Source organism: Centropristis striata, chromosome 9, assembly GCF_030273125.1.
Source record: "Centropristis striata isolate RG_2023a ecotype Rhode Island chromosome 9, C.striata_1.0, whole genome shotgun sequence".
NCBI lineage: Eukaryota > Metazoa > Chordata > Actinopteri > Perciformes > Serranidae > Centropristis > Centropristis striata.
In genome coordinates, this window is record NC_081525.1 from 36,208,252 (window position 1) to 36,231,379 (window position 23,128).

The 23,128-nt window shown below is 39.5% G+C and overlaps 1 protein-coding gene across 1 annotated transcript in view; it reads left to right on the forward strand.

Moving 5' to 3' along the window:
• The first annotated feature begins 2,763 nt into the window (after nt 1-2,763).
• atf6 (activating transcription factor 6) overlaps nt 2,764-23,128 on the forward strand; it is a 39,768-nt gene continuing 19,403 nt past the window's right edge. Inside the window, exons 1-10 of the mRNA XM_059341060.1 lie at nt 2,764-2,971; nt 4,144-4,220; nt 4,568-4,646; nt 5,789-5,886; nt 7,098-7,221; nt 7,466-7,669; nt 9,296-9,471; nt 19,031-19,216; nt 19,377-19,468; nt 21,088-21,210. Of these exons, the coding sequence (XP_059197043.1) occupies nt 2,872-2,971; nt 4,144-4,220; nt 4,568-4,646; nt 5,789-5,886; nt 7,098-7,221; nt 7,466-7,669; nt 9,296-9,471; nt 19,031-19,216; nt 19,377-19,468; nt 21,088-21,210 (1,259 nt within the window). The 5' untranslated portion in view covers nt 2,764-2,871. The remainder of the gene's footprint in view (nt 2,972-4,143; nt 4,221-4,567; nt 4,647-5,788; nt 5,887-7,097; nt 7,222-7,465; nt 7,670-9,295; nt 9,472-19,030; nt 19,217-19,376; nt 19,469-21,087; nt 21,211-23,128) is intronic.

The window sequence follows — 23,128 nt, forward strand, 5'->3', positions numbered from 1 at the left end:
TTTTTTTTTTCAGTGATTTGTCACTTTTTCTGTCTTACTTTTATCTATCTTTGTAATTGTTCTACATAAATGTAATCAGTTATGATGAATAACCTAAATTCTGTATCACACATGCTTTGTCCTCAAACAGGCTATATCTAGGCTTAAAGGGGTCCAAAGCCAGATGTTTGCACTCCCTGTCGTGACACTGAAGTACAATTCACACACGTCAATGGCGTTTAAGTCCTAAGCATGCATCCATAAACTCCCACCACTGTTATGGCCTTGGATGTTAGGGATGCACAATTTTCAAAACATGCAGCTAGATTACTTATGTGCAGAGGTGGGAAAAGTATTCAGGTCCTTTACTTAAATAAAAGTACTAACACCACACAGTGAAATTACTCCACTACAAGTAAAAGTCCTGCATTCAAAACTTACTGAAGTAAAAGTACAAAAGTATCAGCATCAAAATGTACTTAAAGTATCAAAAGTAAAAGTACTCATAATGCAGAATGGACCCAGTCAGACTGTTTTATATATTATTCGATTTTTAGTATTGATGCATTTATGTAAGCAGTGTCCTAATTTTGTAAAGATAGGGCTCATTTAACAACTTAATATACTGTTATACGATTTAATTTTAAAAAAAGTCTTCACTTTAAACTTTAAATTGATCATATATGTTATGTTAAATCTAGACCTGTAAAGTAACTAAAGCTGTCAGCTCATTGTAGTGAAGTAAAAAGTACAATATTTGGCTAAAAATGTAGTGAAGTAGAAGTAAAAAGTTACATGAAATTGAAATACTCAAGTAAAGTACAAGTACCTTGAAATTGTACTTAAGTACAGTACTTGAGTAAATGTACTTACTTACTTTCCACCACTGCTTATGTGAAATACAAAATATGAGTAACTGTACATATGTGGAGTGTATTATATTACAGTAAATCTTTTACTATGGTCCTAACAAAACCCCATAACTCCTCACCACTATCCATGATTCTCCTGTAATAAAACTTTCATGGCACTCTAATGATATCTGCTGCCTATAATAACAGTATAATTTCATGTTTGGGGCTTGATTCAGACAGTAATGATGTAGGCACCTCTGTCGAAGATACAGACTAGTTAATGCTACATACAAGTTAGCACACAGTTACATAAACATTACACTGCATGTTGTTAATGCTAACTTTTTCTGATGCAACACTTACCCTTCTAGCAAAGACAAGCAACTTAAGCTGGTGAACTCCAAAGCTGTAATCCAGATATCGTCCATTTATACCCTCTAGGTTTCTGTAGGTCTTCAGGGAGTCTCTAGAGAAGGATGGGGGGAGAGTGGATCAGGTAACTGTGGATGTCTGAAGGTCCACAACATTGTCCTTTACAGTTGATTCAAGACTTTGAAAATCCCCTGGAGACATTATTGTAAGGGTCAGTAATGTTTAAACCAATAATTTTACAATACAGCATTCAATGTCCTTTGACTTAAAGTACACAGTGAATTTATAGCTTGAAATTAACGCTTACAGTTCCTGCAACAATGGTGACAAAAACAGAGAGTCACATGATGTCCTGATTAATTTGTCAGAAAAATAAATGCACATTCATTTTATAATCAATTCATCATTTTAGTGACTTTTCCTGCAAAATGGTAAAACATTTTTTTCAGCCTCTGAAATAGAGAGATTATCTGCTTTTTTTCTGTTTTAGGCAATATCATATTAAACTGAATATTTATCCAGAATTTGACAATAATTATTTGTAGTGGCCCAAATTAAGGCTGTCCCTCATTTTCACTTAGTCTTTAGTTCACAGGAATGTGTAGGGAGCCCTTTGACATTACATTGAATGCTCTTGATTTTTGGTTTTGATTTTGGATCAACAAGATACTCTGAACTTACTCTGAACTGTCAATATTACAAAATGTGGGGATTATGCAATTTTAAAGAATTATAATTTCAAAATAAAACCACCACAGTCCTATCAAGAAACCAGTGGTGGAAGAAGTATTCAGATTCCTTACTTAAGTAAAAGTACCAATACCACACTGTGAAATTACTCCACTACAAGTAAAAGTCCTGCATTCAAAACTTACTTCAGTAAAAGTACAAAAGTATCAGCATCAAAATGTACTTACAGTATCAAAAGTAAAAGTACTCGTTTTGCAGAATGACCCCACTCAGATTGTTAAATATATTCTCAATATATGATTTGATAATTATTATTGATGCATTTATATAAGCAGCATTTTATTTTCTCAAGGTAGGGCTCATTTTAACTATTTAATATGCTTTTATGAGGTCTAATTTAGAAAATGTCACTTTAAACTTTAAACCGATCGTGTTTTTCATGTTAAATCCCGATCTGAAAAGTAACTAAAGCTGTCAGCTATATGTAGTGGAGTAAAAAGTTTAACATTTGCCTCTAAATGTAGTGGAGTAGAAGTATAAAGTTACATAAAATGGAAATACTCAAGTAAAGTACAAGTACCTCAAAATTTTACTTAAGTACAGTACTTGAGTAAATGTACTTAGTTACTTTCCACCACTGCAAGAAACACATTATTCAGCAATTATTCTTAAACAACTTTTCTCTCACTCTGTTCATTACAAATCCTTTCAACTTTATGGAGCTCTCTGCTGCAAAGCCTGAAGAACTGTCCTGCCGCCTTGTGGCCTGCTTAATGCAGCACCAGTTGACAGCATATACACATCTTACCTCGTTTCGCCGTGTTACACTTTTGGTCCCTCGGTTGTACCCGTAGATTTACCGTCAAGTCTGACGTGTAGTTTCCCCACAACAGCTGTAACATGAAGGAGTCCTATGAGCCATCGCTAGACCGCAACATGTTTATCTGAGACAATCTACTAATGAATTCAGACGAGGATGTCCTCCGACATAGAGTTATACACCGAAAATCATCCACAGTATCCTGAAATGGAAAGTGAGACAGGCATCATGTCTATCGACCAGGGAGGAGAGTGGGGTAAGTGTCGGCTAACTGCACTTCCTGGACAGCCATACAGAGAAACAGAGGCAGATTAGCTTGCTACAAGCTAATGCAAGATGTGTAAATAATAAAGGCAACATCCAAAATACGTTTCGTGACAGGCTCGCTGCTTTAAAACAGACGCACGAGGTTGATGTCGTACTCGTGTTTACATCCTCTTCAGCTAATGCAGTTAGCATGTAGCCGGCTAATGATGTAATGATGTAACCTAATGTAAGGAGAGTCTGGATTTCATGTAAATAATAACCAACGTTATGTTACTATCATAGACTGTATAATGTATGTTACTATGCACTTGTCTAACACAGACACAACACTGAAATTGTCATATGGTGTCAAATACATTTATTTTGAAAGAAACAGAAGCGACAAATCTATATATTTCCCCCCTTTGATGACTTTTATTTTTGAAATTATGTTTAAAAAAATGATACATCTGGCCAAGCGTTTTTTGTTATTTATTTATTTTTTACCTCGGGCGATACCCATATAAAAATAGTAATAAAACGGAGGAAAACCTATGGTCACAGTTTGTTCTATTACACATTAATAATACATTAATGATAAACTGCCTACAGTTGCATCACTATGCAGTTATACATATACTTAAATAGTTTAGAGTGGCTTTTCTTAGTGGCCAGTTCACATCCAAAATATTTTTTCAAGCAAAATACATATAACTGCATATATTTCCTGCTGGGGTAAATACATTTTTTACAGAATTGCTTTGAATAAACAGCATTAAATAATATCGAAAGTCCATCAATAACAACCATGTAAGATGGCACATTATATGACACAAAACAAAGGAATGATAGAAAACAACATAAAAGGCATCACTGGGGAAATCAATAAAGAACATCAAGTGCAAGTTCAAGAAAGTGACGAAATCAGACCATGTGATCAGAGCTTGCTAAGCATCTGAATGCTGCACAGGACAAATATTGTGCTGCATGTTTTAGTCTGCGTCCTGGGCATATTAATTTCCCCCTGAAGTAAATGTCTAAAATCAAGCCTTATGGGGTGCAGTGAGAGCACCTATGATCTTGTGAACTATATCTATGGTGTACTATGTGTATGTACTTACACTGTTCAATGAATTGAAAGCAGTTTGAGTTGATGTGTGCTGTATGCTTGATGTTACACAGACATCAGCCTCTTTGATGAGCTGTACAACCCGGGAGATGCAGATGAGCTGCTTCAGGCTCTGGAGTACGCTGGCTATGTGAGTAACACTTCCTCTCAGCATGCAAATGTAATTGGTCGACTGAAACTGAAAGCTATGTGCTGCTTGTTGGTGCAGCGCTGGAGACGCAGGTGCATCATTAGCTAACATGGTAGCACAGTACGTTATGTAAGAACATGTGATGCAGGAACAGCAGCACCCCACATGCTTTGTGTAGGTGTCATGCATGTTGCAGGCAATAATAGACATTTTTACTGCTGAGTTTTACTGCTGTGCTGTTTTCTACACGTGGCTAAAATGCATGGCTCAGAAAAAAACAACTGATTATATGCACACTGTTGATCAGACATTGCTTTTGTTAAAAAAGTGTGTGTTTGGTTCCTCAGGCCAGTGAGGGTCCAGACCTGGACTTTGATATCGACATACCGCCATGGAATGAAGTCGACACAAGCAGCACCTGCACAGGTACAGCAACTCATGTAGACATCTGTGTAGACATTGCTGTCACAATTCAGGGTGAAATATGGGGAATCTGAACTGAACCAAAAGAGAGCCGGATGTGTATATATGTGTTATTGATATGATTTGACCCATGTGATATGCTGTATCAATTTGAAAGAATATTTTCATGTGTATTGCTGTTATTTTGCTGCTTGAAAATGTATTTGTGATAAACCACTAATGGTCCACTGTTGAGAAAATTAACGTTTTATACTGAAGATCATTATAAGAAGATAACTATTAGATAGATAGATAGATAGATAGATAGATAGATAGATAGATAGATAGATAGATTACTTTATTTATCCCCGAAGGGAAATTCAATTGTCACAGCAGTCCAGTATTCAAGTACAATAAAATACAATAAAATACAATAGAATAAGATACTAAGGTGGCATAAATAAAAACAACAATAGAAAAAAAACACAGAATAGAACAAGGACACAAGTTAAAAAAAGCAGATCAGCTTAACAGCTTTTCAGAATTTCTACTAGTAGTCCTGTATTTCTTGAAAAAATATGGGGAATTATGATGCATTTGTTCATTTAATGTTTACATGGCTGCTTTATGATTGATTTGCAAAGACAGTATATTGCGACTACTATCCGTTAAAGAAACTGCTAAGACTAAGTGGGCTCCCCACTGTTACACGTTCAAAATAATACTTCCAGAGAATCCATGAAGTTTAGATGTGTTAAACTGGTAAAGTAACAGAAAAGGTTGACGCAAAAGAGCATTCAAAGTGATGGTCCAGAGACGGTCAATAGAAAAATATCGTAGCCTACACTCACCCTCTTTGTTCTACCTCCCGCCATACAACTGAGCAGGTAAGTAAGGTGAAACCACACCCCTGTCCCATCACCGGAAATTGACATACGCCTCACAAAATAAACAACATAGGCAAAAATACACATTTTAGCTCCTACACAGTATGTGTAGTTTATTAATCAGGTGTGTATTTATGGGTGCTAATTTAATACAGGATATAGGAAGGGTGTTGAGTTTGTTCTGTGGGAATACACAAGGATGGTAAATCAAATGGGCCTATGCTAATAAGCATTCATATATGACACATTATTCTGACGTTTTTGTCCTTGTGTGTCCAGATGGTGAGGTGAGCGTGGACTCTCTGTCACCTGCCCACACTCTGAGCTCTGTCCCCTCTCCTGGCTCTGTGGAAGCACTGTCCCCATACTTCTTACAAGTAAGTCACTGTCTTCAACTCTTTGTCCTTCTCGCATTTGACTTGTATTTCCAATGCAAATTTTTTACCATTGTTATTGGTTGTGAGTATTTACATATGTGCCCCTCTCGGCGCGCAGTTGGAACAAGTTAAGGCTTCATCCAGATGGTGTCCAAACATTAGCAGCTGCTCTTTACTTTTGGATACACACATACACACTTTAGACACTTATTAACAAAAGCCTTAAACACCTTGTCAAGCTAATAATTTGCTGCCTGCCTGAGCTGTGCCCCGCCCCCTCGTTATATAGAAGGTGCTGACAACTTCAGCCACATTAGCATAATTTAGCAGGCAGATGTTTTCACAGTGTGTCAAAACAAGGACAAGGGTTACATCTTTGTCTAGCCCCAACACAGCCTGCACACGGCTGTGTGCTAACTGTATCACCCTGACTGAATCCAAGGACACATTTGTCGACTGGAGTCTTTGAATATTGACAAGGACACGCTTGATTCATATCTTATCTGATGTGATAATAATCATGTTTCATCAGACAGTGTTCTCTATTTTCTTGTGATGTTTGATGATGACTGATAGAACTGCCAGCAAGCATCATGAGATCCTAAAGATACTCTGACACAAAGTGTTCATTAATAACCTGTTTGGATGACATTGTAAGGTTCTAGTGCGATCAGGACATAGCTTAGAGCTGTGAATCTTTGTAAAACTCATACTTATACTAACTTCCCTGATGTTTCTCTTGATTCATACAGGACATAATGTCTCAAACCTACTGTGAGTGAGCAGGAGGGGCAGAATCCGCCAGTTTAAGATAGCTCCTCTAGCCAGTAAAAACAGAAAAAAGCTAACGGCACGTCCAAGTCTGGAGCAGTGCCAAAAATGACAGACCAAGCACAAAAAACAGGTTTCTGATGTAAATTACAAGACTGATGTCCAAAATTTAACTTAAAAGGACATAGCCAGTACATGTGAGGGAGTGAGACAGGAGCACTTTTACATTATCAGATGTATAGTTCACATTAAACTGTGTATTTTTTAAGTTTGCTGAGCAACAGAGGTCAAAATAATTAAACCCTTTTAGGAGTTTATTGTATTTCAGATAATGTTTGTTTGGTTATTGAATTACTACCATGATTTTTATTTACTGCTTAGGCCTAAATTAAGAGGTCCAGTATCTTAAAGACACAAATCCTCTCTTCTTCCACATCCAGGATGAGGCCCTGTCTCCACAATCGCAGCCCTCTCCAGTTTCAGTCTGCTCAGAGTCCAGTGGCTTTTCTGTAAACTCTCCCCCAGCGAAGAAAACTCCAAAGAGGACCAGCCAGACCACACGAGGTGAGGCAGCTTCTCCCACCACACATCTACTCATTGAGGTGTCGTCTATATTTGTATACGTCGTCCAAAAACCAGGGGAAGTTTGACACCACACTCTCGGTTTGCAGGAATTCTGGGATGTGACCAACAAAACAAAGACAGATAGAAGTGGTCTCTCATTATAAAAGACTAGAAAACAAAATCCTTGCATTTGCATAAATCCTGTTTTCTTCTCTCACTCCTCCCGCCCCCTTCCACATACCAGCCAGACAAGCTCAGCCAATCAAGAGGCCGATTCAGATTGGCCCGAAGGTTTCCATCCAACCCAGACCGCTGATCACAGCTGTGCCCCTGGCTCATGCCGCAGCCCCCCTGCAGGCAAAGACAATTATCATCCAGCCCCTGCAGACCACTGTGCTGCCTGTGGTCAAACAAGCTCCAATCAGCATCCAACCGGCGCCCTCTGCAGGTCAGAGCTCACACTGCATCACAATGCAACATACATTACACTGTATTGCATCAGACCAATGCACTGGATTTATAAGCATGCATTGTTCTGTCCTTTACTGAGAGTATTTTGTAATTCATGTCAAATTAGAGATGACATGATATCAGTACTGCTTGTCATTTATGATGAAATTTGGTTGTTTTTGCTCAGATACTAATTTAATGTTGTGAGTCTTGGCCAGCAGATGGTGCTGTAATCTTAGTTTATGATCTTCAGTTCTTACTGTCTAATGCTTCTCTGCAGGATGGTCAAATAATTATATTAGACAAAAACATGTTAAATGTTCCTTTTGATATCCAAAATGAGTCCAAATTTGGGCTACATTTGAGGAAAAAAAGCAAACAATGCTGAGAATCAGCCATCAACACCCTTCAGCCAATTTACAATCAGGAAAGTTTGTTTTATAACCCACAGAAGACTATTTATGGGCTGCTGTGCGATTTTGTGTGTTTCATGCATTAAAGTCATTATTTGGTTTTGTGGTTTAGCCTGCCTGGTTTACCAATCTAGTTACATCAGCAGCACCTCGGCCAATGTAAATACTTATGTCATTGCCAGAGACCCAAGTGGGTGGGGTATCTGACCTCTCTCAACTTGAATTTGAACTTGGCTCTCCAGTCTGCCTGGTAATGGCCAAGATGGCAGCTGGCTAAAGCCAAGACATCCAAGTTTAGGACCCCAGATGGAAGTCAAGTCAAGCCTGCTCAGTGTTACGAGTCTCTTTGGTTTAAGATCTCCGAGACATTCGCAGCTGATGAGAGAGCCCTATGCATCACAGATGGAGGACAGAAATGAGAGATATTTCCTGATGAGTTCACATTTTATAGAGTTTGAACTGTGTTTCCAAAAACAAACAAACAGGCTCACAGGTGTTCCCAAGGTTTTTAATTTCTTTTGACTTTCATCCTCGTGAATTCTTCTTACAGATGGTGAGCTCGGGCGCAAGACTCAGCGCTGGCACCACACACATTCATTAGCTAGACTGGCGAACGTTTTCACCACGATTAGCACTGACAGGTTGTTTAGTATGAGAGGTGAAGGTTTGAGGAGTGATTCCTAGCACTGGGAAGGGTAGACTCCACTCTGGGAGGCTCCTACTTTAACACAACGTTTATGAACGAGGACAATATCACGCTTAGTTTCTTCCTTTCAGGCTGTAATCCATTTTGAATGTGGGCCAACATGCAGGTTTATGTGTGTCCATGCACATAAAACTCACATACTTCTAAGTTTGGAATGTGGAAGTTTAAGACCACAGGTCGAGATGGTAAACATCTTCTCCACCTGTACTTTAAACACGGAGAATCCCGTTAAAGACGAGGGGTTAATGTAGGTCAGCAGCGGTGAGGGCTGGACTGTACCATCTGCAGCAGCAGGATCTTTCCACAACAGATTGTATGGAATATCAGAGTGAATGTTTTTGTTTTGGATGGCAAATGTGGGATAAGAACATAAACCCCAAACTGACAGATACACATAATCACAGTGAGCGTTAATCATCGGTAATCATACAGTAAAAATATGATTATAGCAGGTGAGTGTAGCTAAGACCTGTAATTTGAAAATGTGTATGTGTTGTTTTCCCAGGACGTCCATCCACCATATTGCTGTCTCAGCCGAGCCAGGTGCTTCAGATCCAGACACCGCAAACTGTCACCGCCAATGTGGTTGCCATGCCAACGTTCAGCCAGGACAGGCCCGTCCCTGTCGCTGCTCCTTCAGCGGTCTCTGTCACGCTTCGAACCCCCTCCTCAGATGATGACGTGAGTCCTGTCTGCACTCTTCACTCTCATCACTTGAAGGAGAATTTGAGCCATTTAAAAAAAAAAATACATACATTTTATTGCAATGGTCTGATACATTTAGATGTACTGATGACACTGAGAGCACCCAGGGGATTATCTGAGTTTATGGATACATTTTCTGTTTTAATACTAAGAACACTACAATAATGTAAAGCTAATTTTGGTTTTAAAAAAGGAACACAAACATTTTGTCGGTCCACAAAATCAGTCTCCTTTATTGTCTATGAAGCAGCTCCATACTTTTTGTAAATTTGAGACTTATTTCAGTGATTTCTTGATTTAAGAGAGAGTTGCTCATTTTCACAAATATTGATTGAAATTTCCTCACCCATGAAATACCATATTGGATACTTAATTTAGGTGTGTTCCCCTTTAAGTCCTTGTATGTGTTACATTGTTAAACTGCACTATTAACACACACATAGACCTGTGTAGATAAGACACACCCATATTAGCACAGCAGCCGACATTCAATAAGCAGTCATGCAAAATAATTAAAACATTAGATTGCAACATTTGCATTGCAAAAATGATTTCCCCCTCCAACTTTCTATGTGATTAATTATTGAGTTTCATTATAGCTGATTGCACACATAGGTGCTGCCATTTACACATCTTTCTGTGTAGGTTTTCAAGCAAGCACAAACTTTAAAAATGTTATTTAGTCAGTGTGCACAAGATGTTTTCAGGCCACTCAGTTTGCCCTGATTGGTTACACCCAACATGGCCCCAAGGGGACTCCAGCAGCTGTTCTCTGGTTACATGTTGAACAAATAGGAGGTTGTTTACTGAAAATCAAGCCAGGTACATACATGAAGTAGTATCAGTAATGATCTTTTTTTTCTGGCTATCTGGCTTTGACATTTTAGTCATCAGATTATTTTAAACATTTCTAGTCCAGCCAAAAACAATAGTTTTGTTGTTTTAGTCAATCTTAATTCGCATAAGATTTTTATCTTATCATCGTCTGATTGAATGACTACGAATTTGGCTTTGCAGTAACTCAGAGTCCTGCTGACTGTGCTCATTAGTAATAGATGGGTTAGTGGCACCCACCTGGCCATTATGGCAGTGTTGAACCAGCAAACTTTATTTATCATAGGAGCACAGGTGACAGGTGAAGGTGACAAAAAATAAATCATTTTGGGAAAAATCGTTTTTTCCCATCATGGGAAAAAACATTGTTGACATACCTACTGGTCAAAAGTTTTAGAACACACCAACTTTTCCAGAATTGAATTGAAAATGATGCAGTTTAATGTCTCAGTGTACTCTGAAATTAATGCACATTTGCAACATTTAAAATTCTTTATTGAGCATGATAGTGTTTTGAAAGTAAAAAAAAGATTCAAAATCACATTTTATGTTGGACTAAAGGACTAAAAAAAGACACAAAATGACCAAAAAAAGACACAAAATGACAAAAAAAGACACCAAAAGACACAAAATGACTTAAAAAAGACACAAAATGACTTACAAAGACATGAAAAAAATTCAAAAATGGACAAAATAGCCTGAGACTCCATAGAGCTAAGTTGTTAACCCATTTCTTGTTCCCTGAAAAAGGCCTTCTTGTATAATTCTGAAATGTACATTATTTTTCAGTTTTGGTTAAGCTTACCTTTTTTTATTTACCTCTGGCAGTTCACCACTTACCTTTGTACCCTTTCAAGCTGTTCATTTGACTTGAACTGCTTGAATTTCAATAAAAAACTGGAAAAATTGGGGTGTTCTAAAACTTTTGACCGGTAGTGTATGTCATAGTTTTTGTTAACAACATTAACACGAAGTGGCAGAAGAATCCTTAAAGGACTCTAAATGGACTTCTGATTGCACAAACAATATGTCAAACACAGAATCTTTGACATGCTTTTGAAAAACATCTAGATTTTTCTCTCAGTAATCTTTAGGGATTTTTACTCACAAGCTCTCCTGAAGCTCATTCTCATTAATTTCCTGCCTCACTAAGAATGTGTCCAAGCAATTCATTAGATGCTTCTTTATGGGACCAAACAGCCCCTTCAAGAGTTGTGTTTGTGTGGGTGGACATGCGAGGACTTGCCTGCGAGCGCTTGCATGCAGCTGCATGCCTGTGAGTAGCCACATGGGCGTGCATGCACTTGCCCACTATGTTACTATGATGTTGCGGTTGCCATGTTCACAGCTAGACTGGGAACCTACCCAACATAAACTCTCTCATCTTACCCTATTTTTAGTATTTATTTTAATTTCACAAACCATTAACTTTAGTTTCTGTGTAAAAAAAATGAAAATATAGTGTTGAAGGATTGAGTTTATGCCCTCTTTTTAATGTATGATGATGTGTTTTTCCACATTGTTGGAGAAGTTATTACTCTGCAGGGAACATGTCAGTTTGTGAAGATGCCGATGATGCCAAAACCTATGACAAAATCAGTTACATCAAATTGAATAATTCAACCATGTTGTAAATGGATTTTTTTGCGACTTTATTTGGCTGTAACTCTTTGAAAGGAGACATCTGCTTGATACTTGTGTTGATGATCGTCAGAATAACCCATGAGCCTCTCTGGCTTTCATGGAGCCACAAACAATCCGCAGATGATCATTATTGGCCGCAGCTTTGTTTGTACCTGTGGGGTTTCATTGGAAAGATGTACGTTATGTAATTGTAGTTCAGACAGTGTAAATGCTGTCGTAAAAGGTCATTACTCTCCATGTGGATGACAGAGGGTGGATCCTTCCGTGTGCTGCGTTCAGGGGTGATGTCAGGACAGCTGCAGTGAACAGAAGACAAACATGCACAGTTAACACACAGCTTCCTGATCTCCAGTATTTCTCCCTCATGCACTCATTTCTCTTCATTTATTCCTGTGTAATGACAGCACAGAGCTCTCAAGGAATCTTATATGGTGCTATTAAGTGCAGCAGGACCTGCCCCAGACATTTAAAAGTTAAAAAAGAAGACTCAATTATAGTATGTTTTGTTTATGGTACAAACCTGTGGTCTCTGAATAAAAGCTTTTGTGCATGCTTGTCTTATTCTGAGCATGAGAGTGGGATATTCTTTTACAGTCCTGGGGCTAGTTTGTTGGCCTGTGTTTCTGAGTGGCTTCTTTGTTGCTTGAATAAACTGCAAATGCCTCTTTCTGCTCGTCAGCCTCCATCACAAAGCCAGAGTTCCCGTTACTTTCAACAACTACTGTGTTGTTTCAGGCTTTGGTCCCCGGCACAACAGCTCCCAATGGTTCGCTCACGTCTGACCCTTTACTGAGAAACATGTTCTCACCCCATCTTCTCCTCTGTTTGTCTTGTTCTTTTTTTTGGTGGGGAGAAAAACTACCACATCGACAGTGCTTCCTGTCCTCTGGCTAGTTCCAACTGACGTGGCAGTGAAGTTGCAAACATGCATCATTGTTCATAAGGGTAGCTTTTTTAATTACGACGAACCATATGTGCCACATTTGTGGAATGTCTTTTAAATCATTTGCAGTGATTTCTGTGGTGACTCTGGGACGGGCCTCAGAAAATAGGTCCAATTTTCAGCTTTAATCATGTTATAGGAGTAATCACTGTGTGGCCCCTGATGCGTTATTCAGGGATGTTAAAAATGTATTTATTTAAAATGTTTTATTTAGAACATTGTGACGTTAGTCATAACCTAATGTCACAATGCTCTGTTGTACCGGTCTGCTCAATTTATCTTGACATTAACAATGTTTTCCATCAGGCTTTTTTAATGATTAATTTTAACTGAAGTTTTTGTTTGTTTTATTGTGAATGGTAACAGTTGACCTCTGGCTGTAAATATAGCCGACCCCTAAAGGGCCTGAGAGGAACTTGTCCAATTATCGTGGGGATAATCGAGTCTGGAGACGTGTTTTTCATGCCAGACCTCGAGAACAATGTCGAGGATTTCCAAACCTCAATGGCCAAAACAAATATGCCTCTCGGCCATTTGTAAGGCGAACCAAGTCAATAAAGTTTATAATAGGTGATTAAAGGGGAGGGGCTGTACACATTAATTGTGAAGGGGGAAAATAAGACTTGGAGCTGAGACCTCCATTAATTTCTCAAGAGAGAGTGGTGAAAGTTTTTAAAGATATTTTAGTAAAAGTAGGAAAGAGTATAATATAGAACCCAGTTGTCATATCAGCAATGCAATGATTTAAAGCAAGACCATGTAAGTTTTCATTAATGGTGGCCCCTGTAGACAAAGTCTACGGCTCAATAATGGATGAATGTCGATCTTACACAGCATAGCATTATCTGCTCACTAACAGAAAGGCTGTAGCAGAAAAAAACCCTTAGTGTATTAAAGTGAGTAAAGGTTTAATTTAGTTCCTATGATTAATTGATGACAGGGAAAAACTGCTTCCTCTCTGATTGCGGACACCGCAAAGGGCATTGTCTCACTTATACCATGTTCACAAACAAAAATAAGGCCATTTTTTTATATTTGAATAGATTTGGTAATTATAATCTCAGCCTTATCAATAGTTATCCTGTAGTGTTCGGAGCATGAGGCCCTGAATAACTACACTCATAAACAAATGCAATAAATTGTTGCTATGATTACTCATTTTAGATATAAGCTGATACTTTGTAGCCAATTCAATGATTTAGAAAGCGAACAGGAAGTTTCACAGGAACTACTTGGTAGATGTCTATTATCAGGGATAATGGACAGCCTGCAGCCAATGAGAACTGAGTACGCACCAGACCGTGCTATCACAAATTATATATATTCATTCCATTTGTCTTGTTAAAATGGACTTTTGAGTTGTTTCTGTGGCTCACCGAGCAGCTCTTGAACCGTGTCATGCTGTGTGAATGTGCATGCTAGTGTTCGGACCCGGGGCAGCTGTGTTCACTTTATAACCTCACTGTGGTTTGGCTACAGCACAGTGGGGGGCTTGGTGGTCCGGGATGTGTAAAACGCCTATTAAAGATGGCATGCTTGTGCCGGGTGTTACTACATGTCATATCTGCAGTTTGTGTGCGTGTGCATATGTCAGTGTTTGTGATGGATTTTGGGCTATAGTTAGCCTATATAAGCCCAGGAGTTGCATGGCTGCTAACGATTACATGCTTCAGACAGGTGTTGTGCAGGACGAAGCATTTGCGACAGCTGTAAACAGCCATCAGGGATTGGGTCACTGTAATGTAATGAGCTCCTATACAGCCGGGGATTTAGCTGTGTATGTGTGTGTGTGTGTGTGTGTGTTCTAGACTGGAAAACAGTCCAGCCTGGAATTGCAGGCCTCAACAAATCCTCCCATTAGTAGGATGGAAGGATTTTACAGCAGGGAACCCCAGGAAACATGTTGCGATGCTGAATGAAAGGGGGTGCAATTATGTTTTTTTTATTTTCTATTGCATCTGGGTCAAGTTTCCAAATCTAAGTGCCCATTTGTGTAAAAGAACAAAAATAATCACCTTGATTAAATTCCAAAATAGCTGCAAGGAAGCTTGATTAAATCCATTGCACATTTTCTCTCTCATTATTCAACATTTATACAGGAAAATATCCATCATGGATGCTTATTGTGCAACAATAAGGCGCCTAATAAAATACACAGTGATTTAAACAATTCACAACATGATGTGTTGAAAATCTGTTGAGCATTTTCAGTCCCTGGACAAATTTTTATTGACAAAGTAAGACACGCAGGCAGTCAAGATCCTGCTGTAATGTATCTAATGGAGAATGTTCTGATTCAATACATCACAGAAAATACAAGTTTCTCCACTAACGGTCACCCAAATACCTCAATTAAAAAAAAACAGCCACAAGACAGCAGTGAACTGGAATAACATGCTGTTGCTTTTGCTCTGCAGCTACACATTTAACTCACTGCACAGCTGAGTACCATGGGAATGTTTAACATGGAGAGATAAAGTGCATAAAAAGTGAACACAAAATATCTCTTAGAAGGAATTCAACATCACGGGTTGACAGTTATTTCACCTGTGAAAGACATGCTGCAGTTATAGGTGTTTATGAGCTACGGTAAAAATCAGGAAAGGTTTTCACTCTGACTTGTTAAACTAAGCCCCCTCCCGTTCGGAAAGGTTAATGGTTCATCACACACTTCCTCCTGGAGTAACCCTTCATGTGCTGAATGAAAAGAGTCAGTCTAAGCCACTCGAAGGGCTAGTCATTGGTATACTTTCATCTATAAGGCAATATTGGGACTGCTGCCTTCGTACATTTGCAGCTTAATTACTGTGAGAAATGCAGGATCTTATTCTCTTCGTTCACAAGATCAATTGTTGCTTTCTGTCCCTTATGCTCGTACGGAGTTGGGTAAAAGGGCATTTGTTTACTCTGCACCTTATGCATGGAATATGCTACAGAAAGAATGGAAATTAACTGAATTTGTTACTTTGAGCACTTTTAAATCCAAACTAAGAGTTATTGAGGCCAATTCCATAACATGCACTTGTTTCTCATGATGTGTTTAAGGTCTGTATGTTATGTAAATATGTAACTGTATTCTGTGTTTGCTGCCTCTTGGCCAGGGCTCCCTTAAAGAAAAAGAGGTTCTTAATCTCAATGGGATATTCCCTGGTTAAATAAAGGTTAAATAAAAAAATAAAAAAATAAAGACACCTCTCCAGCAGAGAGTATTTATCACGTGGATGTGCGTGCTTTTGTAAACCTTTTTGCATGAAAAGAGTCGACCCTCAACAGCAGTGTGACAGTCAGGCACGCTGCGATCTGTCAGCTCTTGTTTTCTCTCTCTTCACCTGCGTTCATCCGTTGAGGAGTTGTTGAGCAGGTATTCCTCCTTTCAGCAACAGCATTCGAGGAAAGTTCCCTGCTCATGGGCAACTTGGCGGTTTATTTTTTTCCTTGGTTCCTTTCCTTTCCTGGTTCAAACTCAAACTATCAAAGTGTTTGTGGGAATAGTCAATATTCCCACAAACACTTTGATAGTTTGAGTTATAACCAGTGTCCGCGTTCTCACCTATTCAAATGAGGTTCATTGAGAAATGCCACTCTGCCATTTTTTGCCCCACATTTCCCTCCTCAGCCTCATTCTGGTGCCGCTGTGAAGTTCCCCCTGCTCTCCACTCCCTGGTAACTGCTTACTTGCAGCGTTCCCAGGCTCGGGCTTGTGGCACGGCTCCCAGATCTGGGCTGGGAGACAGAGGGGTTTCTCAGGAGACAGAACACAAATACAGGGATCCAAATAACTTAATCACCAGCGGAGCTATTAGGCCCAGGATCTTAGAGGCTTACCCCGGGGAGGGTGTTTGTGTTTGGAGAAGGGCAGCAGAGAGGTAGCTGGGGACTGGATGGTCAATGAAGGTGTTTGGGTAACACCACAGCCATGGGTCGTGTTAATTTGAGATAGGTCATGTTAAGATGTGTGCTATTTGGGTTAAATTTCGGTCCTGACCTCACTGACCATGAGCGGAAGGGAACTAATCCCATTGGTTATTCTTACTGGAAACGAGCTGTAAAACTGCTCTTACTTGTTTATTTATTCATTCATTTGTTTATTTTTACATTCAACACCAATCCAAAACAGTTGGGATGCTGTGAAAAACTTTACAAAAACAGAATGGTCATTTGGAAATCCTCTGTGACCTACATTCAATTTAATACAGTAAAAATATATTTAATACCAAAACTGGAAAACTTTTGAGTTTCTTTGTAAATGTATATACACTCTATTACACTTACACTTACTATTACACTTTATTTACATTTTACAAAGCATCCCAACTTTTTTGTAATTGCGGTTGTAAGTATTTTCTGATAAAAATGTTCAATATTGTCTTTTTATTAAGTATTTAAGATGCTAATCACTGCAGTTGAGACAGCCAATGGCTGAACTTTTTTTTTTACATCCAGACCTTTAACATATATAGTGAGTCTGTGTTTATGTGTCTCAGATGTGAAGCCATTTCTCAAAGCGTGAGACACTCTCTAAACACATTTTTCTTCACATATAGAACAGAGGCATCGCAGGCGACCTCTGAACCTCTTTTAGAGGATGTCACCGTAAATATTTTCAAGCAGAAGCTTGTTCGTGTGCACTCAAAGGCACTGTGGGGCGATTTTAAAGCCGTGATTTGTTGCAGAGCTGTCGTGAACCTCACGACACATCTTGAACATGTCCATGTATTATTCTATCCCCGCAGTAAACTGGAGCACCAACAGCTGATGTGTTTTACCTCGGTGAGAATAACAAAGTGGACACCGGCTTTTATATCAGCTTTGTCTTTTTACTGGTGGTTTCTCTCTGGTGCCATATCCATTTTATGTCTCTACACTGGGGACAATCGTGTCCAAAGGCATTATGTTTTGAGGTCGTCCATCCCATTCTCATAAACATGACATCTCTGGAACATCTTGATGGCATTTCTTCAAATTAGGCACAAATGTCCACTGGACTCAGAGATGAATTGATTAGATTTTGGATGTCAAAGGTCAAGTCAAGTCAATTTTATTTAATTTGCCCAAAATCACAAATCACAGATTTGCCTCAAAGGGCTTTACAGACTATACATGGTACATTACATTACATTACATGTCATTTAGCATTAACGCTTTTGTCCAAAGCGACTTACAATAAGTGCATTCAACCTGATGGTACTAGACATAGACCATAGGAATCAAGTAAGTACATAACTTTAAGAGCTAACTGTCATCGCTAAAGAAGTATGTTAAAGAAGAAAAGAAGAGAAAAGAATAAGAGCTTTTTTTTTTTTTTTTTTTTTTTTTTTTACACGACATCCTCTGTCCTTAGACCTTCACATCAGCCAGGGAAAAACTCCTCAAAAAACCCTTTTGCAGGGGAAAAAAAAGAAGAAACCTCAGGGTGAGCGACAGGAGGGAATCCCCTCCCAGGACGGACAGACGTGCACTAGATGGTGCATATGTCAAGGTCACTGTGACTTCATTAAACACATATTTTGGCCATTACTAAATATGAATAGATTTCATACAAATATCTTATAGGATCCAAAAAAAACTGATGGAGTGAAAGCATCTTTTTTATTCTGCAGAATCGTTTTTCCAGCTGTTATTTAACACCATAACGCAGTGACAATAGATCTCTGTGCTGCCGGGTTTTAAGAATTTGTAGCTTCTTTTCAACCATATCTATATTTGAAGCATTATTACTGTCATGGCTATATATACTATATCTGAGTCTGGACAGATGTGGATGTAAACTGAAACCTGATTGGTTGGCGGAGGCATTCAACCGCAAGGCGGTAACTGTAGTTTCCTACTTTCCCCCTAGACAGTTGTTTAGGTGGTTTCACAGAAAATGATTTCACATATGTATGAAAAGCAATTTTTAACAAAATGCCCTTGAGCGGCTGGATAAACATGATGTCACACTAGTGAGAAACCCAACAGGTGGCTCAGGCAGGCATTTCACTCAGTTCTCACGATAACCATCCCTCTTTCCTGTTTGGATAGGTGTGGAGTGGATACATCCACATACATAACATCATTGACATGAATAATAACTTTAATTTTAAATGTCTGTTTCTGTTTCTGTCTCTTTCTCAGTCAAAGTTGAACCAGAGGCAGCAGCGCATGATAAAGAACCGCGAGTCGGCGTCCCTGTCTCGGAAAAAGAAGAAAGACTATCTGCTCTCGCTGGAAGCTCGCCTGAAACTGGCATTGTCTGAGAACGAGCTGCTCAAGTGTGAGAATGGCAGCCTCAAGAGGCAGCTGGAGGGCCTGCTGAGTGAGGTGAGAGGCTAGCAGCCGCAGCTCTGCCAATAGGTCCACACAGCCTGCACTGAGAAAAACAAAAAGCTGAGAATATTCCAAAGCCTTGTGAGAGTTATTCATGACTCACATCTGTGATTTGTAGTCTGCAATACAACATGATGCCTTACTTTTCCTGCAGAACACAGTACTGAAGGTGACCGCGCCCAAGAGAAGAGCTGTGTGTCTCATGGTGGTGTTGGTGTTTGTCATGCTTAACGTGGGACCAATGAGGTGAGAATATGATTTTTTTTTTTTTTTTTTCTCACACAACCCCACTTCAAAAAACCCAAAATATCCTTTTTAAGTGTCCACACAACAATTAGATTTTCTATTTAAAAGCTTAAAATGCTGGTGAAGGCACACTGTAGCTCAAGATTCATGAAGATCTCTGGTAACTCTAACATACTGTGGATGCACAAGAGTTTGATTAGTGGAGGAAAACAAATGGGAAGCCCCATGAGTCATTGTGGGAATCACGCTTTGCATGTAAGACATTACGCAAAATCTTTATAGAAAACAGAGCAAAACATTTCCCATTGAAGCAATATGTTCACACAGACCTACTTTACCCATATTCAGTTGACAATGTTTATGGCCTAAAAAAAGTAATAAAAAAAAACAATGATCTCACTGTCTTTTGCCAACAGTTTGGATTACTTGTTTATTTTATTGATAATGAAAAACAATTTACACAAAATACTTTGTATCACATTCATTCATAATGGTCTACCGTAAAAGTTTAGAGCAAAACCACCATAAGTTAATAGTTATTTTATATAGTTTTTGAGAGTAATGTAGTCCATGCACGTACTGTAACAGTCTTATCCTGACTCAAACGGGTCCAGTTAGTAAAGAAACCGTGCCAAATGGCTCTTGTGTCTATCTTCCATTCCTCTGTTGTTCTTGCCTGAGTTTATAGGACTCCATGACTAATGGGTGAATAAGCCTCAAAACACACTGCCTCAGTCAGGAGGAGAGTAAACATTCACTTGCATGTTTCAATAAAGAAAATCATTTCAGGCTCCAAGTGAAGTCTAAAACATTAGTATGGCAGTATTTCTTATCTCCGCTTGTAATATTAACAGTCGTGGCAAATTAAGATGAGTTATGTAAAACAACACTGGGGGAAAGAGTTTATTCCACCCAGCAAGCAGATGGAGAGATTACGTAATCCAACAAACTCAACTCAAGTCCACCTCCAACCGTAACGATGACTTCTCTGTTCTCATCTTATAAAAATGTTTGTTTTCTCCGGAGGATAACTTTCTCCACAAGGATGCGAAGATCTGCTTGTTGGACTGGCTGGCTTTGATAATATGCCTGTTCTCTGTGCTGGGAATGTTGTTCTCTGGAGCTTAAACATGAAAAAAAAGTTTCTTGGGACCCATGAAAGAGTTTGCTTTTGCGACTTGAGTGGTATTCACAGTAGCTGAGGTGTGTGTGTGTGTGCATGTGCGTGTGTGTGTGTGTACCTGCACTCGCATCTGTGTGTTTTGTGTTCGGGCTCTCCTTTGGAATGTAAAATATGCCCGCTTTTGAGGTCGGATCCCTTTGAAATGAAAATGCCACCCAGTGTAGTAATACCGTTGAAAGGGACTGTGTGTATTTATGCTTGTGTGTGCGTCCCAGCATGCTTTGGGTTATGTAGTCTAGATCAGAGTTCAGATTCTGCTTGTGGCTAAAAAACTAAAAAACCCTCCTGTACACAGGATGTGGGCTGCATGGAATTCAGCGGTTATTTCAGTCCAGTACCCAGTTCTTCTTTTTAGTTTATATCCTTTATCCTGAGTGTCCTGGTTTTCCCTCACCTGGCTCTTTTTCATAACCTCACCTGTCTTCTGTTTCTTCAGTGTGTTCCAGGGTGGCCCCAGCTCCGAGCTCGGAGTTATCCCCGCGCAGCACGCCAGCAGACACCTGATGGCAGTGGCGGGCCCCGATTCCCTCGACAGCAGCCCCTCCGAGATGGCCGACAGGTAATGAGCTCAACCTCCCTCCCCCACCACCTTCCACAACACAACACCACGTCAGTAAACCCGGATGCACCTGTGCCTGGGCTCAGTCTGAACTGGTACATCTCATTACGGCACGTGTAAACATGCACGCCAGCCGATTACCAGCTCTGTCAAACGGCTCCAGGCTCGCTGGCAGAAGTTGTGCTTTGAGTAACAAGGTGGGAAATTGAAATCAGGCCTTGTTTGACATCCAGCTTTATATAGCTAGTAACAGTTTATTTTCCTAAAGGGTTATATATTTTTCTTTCTTTTTTCAAAATGCGATAGAGGCCCAGCAGTCTCATTTGCAAATTGCATAAATAACATTCTTGTTTGGTACATTACCTGTCCCGAAAATGATGTTTTTTTTGCAAGGTGGTCAGAGCGACTTATGTCTGCATGGCATCGCCAGCCTGTGTTTTGTCAGATCTCTGCGTCGGGTACGCTACACGTTAATGCAAACCATTCCGCTGTAGTATCAGGTTCCCCGGCAGCATTAAACCTCGGCATGCAGGAAGGAACACATTAGCCTTTACAAAAGGGGTGACAGCACCAAACGCAGCAGAGAGCAGGATGACGGGGGAGATATGCAACCTAATCTTGGGGTCCCACTGAACAGGAAGGTGTGTGTGCAGGGAGGTTAATGCGGACCCCTCAGTTAGACTTATGATCAAGCCTCTGCGGGCTGACATGTTGTCTCGTCGAACCATTTCCAGAGCGCTAAGAGACGGGAACGCAAGGACTAGTCGACGTGTTGGCTCAGATCAAGGAGGCCCAGGGGAGGTATTACGTCTGCGGCAGGCGTTTTGGTAACGAGCCCCCTGCAGGTGGGCGCTGCCAGGGAACAGTCTATATCATCACCTCAAGCAACATAATCATTCATTCACAGATGTGATTAAAGTCACAGTAACGTCTGAGGAGGAGAGTCAAGTTATGCAATGCAGTGTGCTGCTAATCCACATTGTATGGTAACAACCCAGACTGTGCGTCTGTAGTTTTCATCACTCGTAGTCTATAATCAGACTGGATGGGACCTGCAGGGGGTAGTGCTCTTTTCACTGTAGCATGTTTCTGCAGAGGTGGGAGCAAGTCACAAGCAAGTCTCAAGTTACTGTGGTGAGAATAAAGCAAGTCAAGTCCAGTCTCTGATATAAGTTAAGCAAGACAAGTCATTGCTCAGCTCAGCCAAGTCAGAAGTCAAGTCATATGAAGTTTTGTTAATGTTAATCAGTTTAACCCATTGAGGCCTAAAACGCCTGTAAAACCTCTGGGCGATTTTAAAATAAGTCCCTAAAACCTGAAGTTTTTCTGGAAATTCAACAGAAGTGTCAACGCTTCTACTAAATAATACATTTTTCAGCCTCTGTAGCAGATAGAAATGAAATTCAAAAAGTATTTGAGAGCTTATACAAATACTACAAAACGGCGTATCCGCTTGTCAGGCTTCAATGGGTTAAAGAAAGTGGTCATGAAGTAGTAGTTTCATTTAACATTGATAAACACTTGCCTGCTTATCCTTTATAAATCTTATTCATATTTGACATTTTGTAAATAAATATCAAACCTTTTAAATGAACAAAAACGGAGAGTCAGGCACATTCACATTCACGCTTTCTTTGTGGTTTTTGTAGTTACAAGTGAAGTTGGATGTTGTGGTGGTCGTGTCACTTATTTTTAACCTTTAATACTTCTGTTCTCTTCTTACTTATGTCATCAATAACATAATCCTGGAATACAAAGTTGATTATTTTATTATTCATTTTATTGGACTAGCCCCCTCTGCTGGTCTATTTCTCCTAGTTGGTTGCCAAGTTTGCGTTCATTGCACTATAAATCACCCAATCATGTTTAAAATCAAAATATCTAGAAAAAGCCAAAAATGACATAAAAGAGTCAAGTC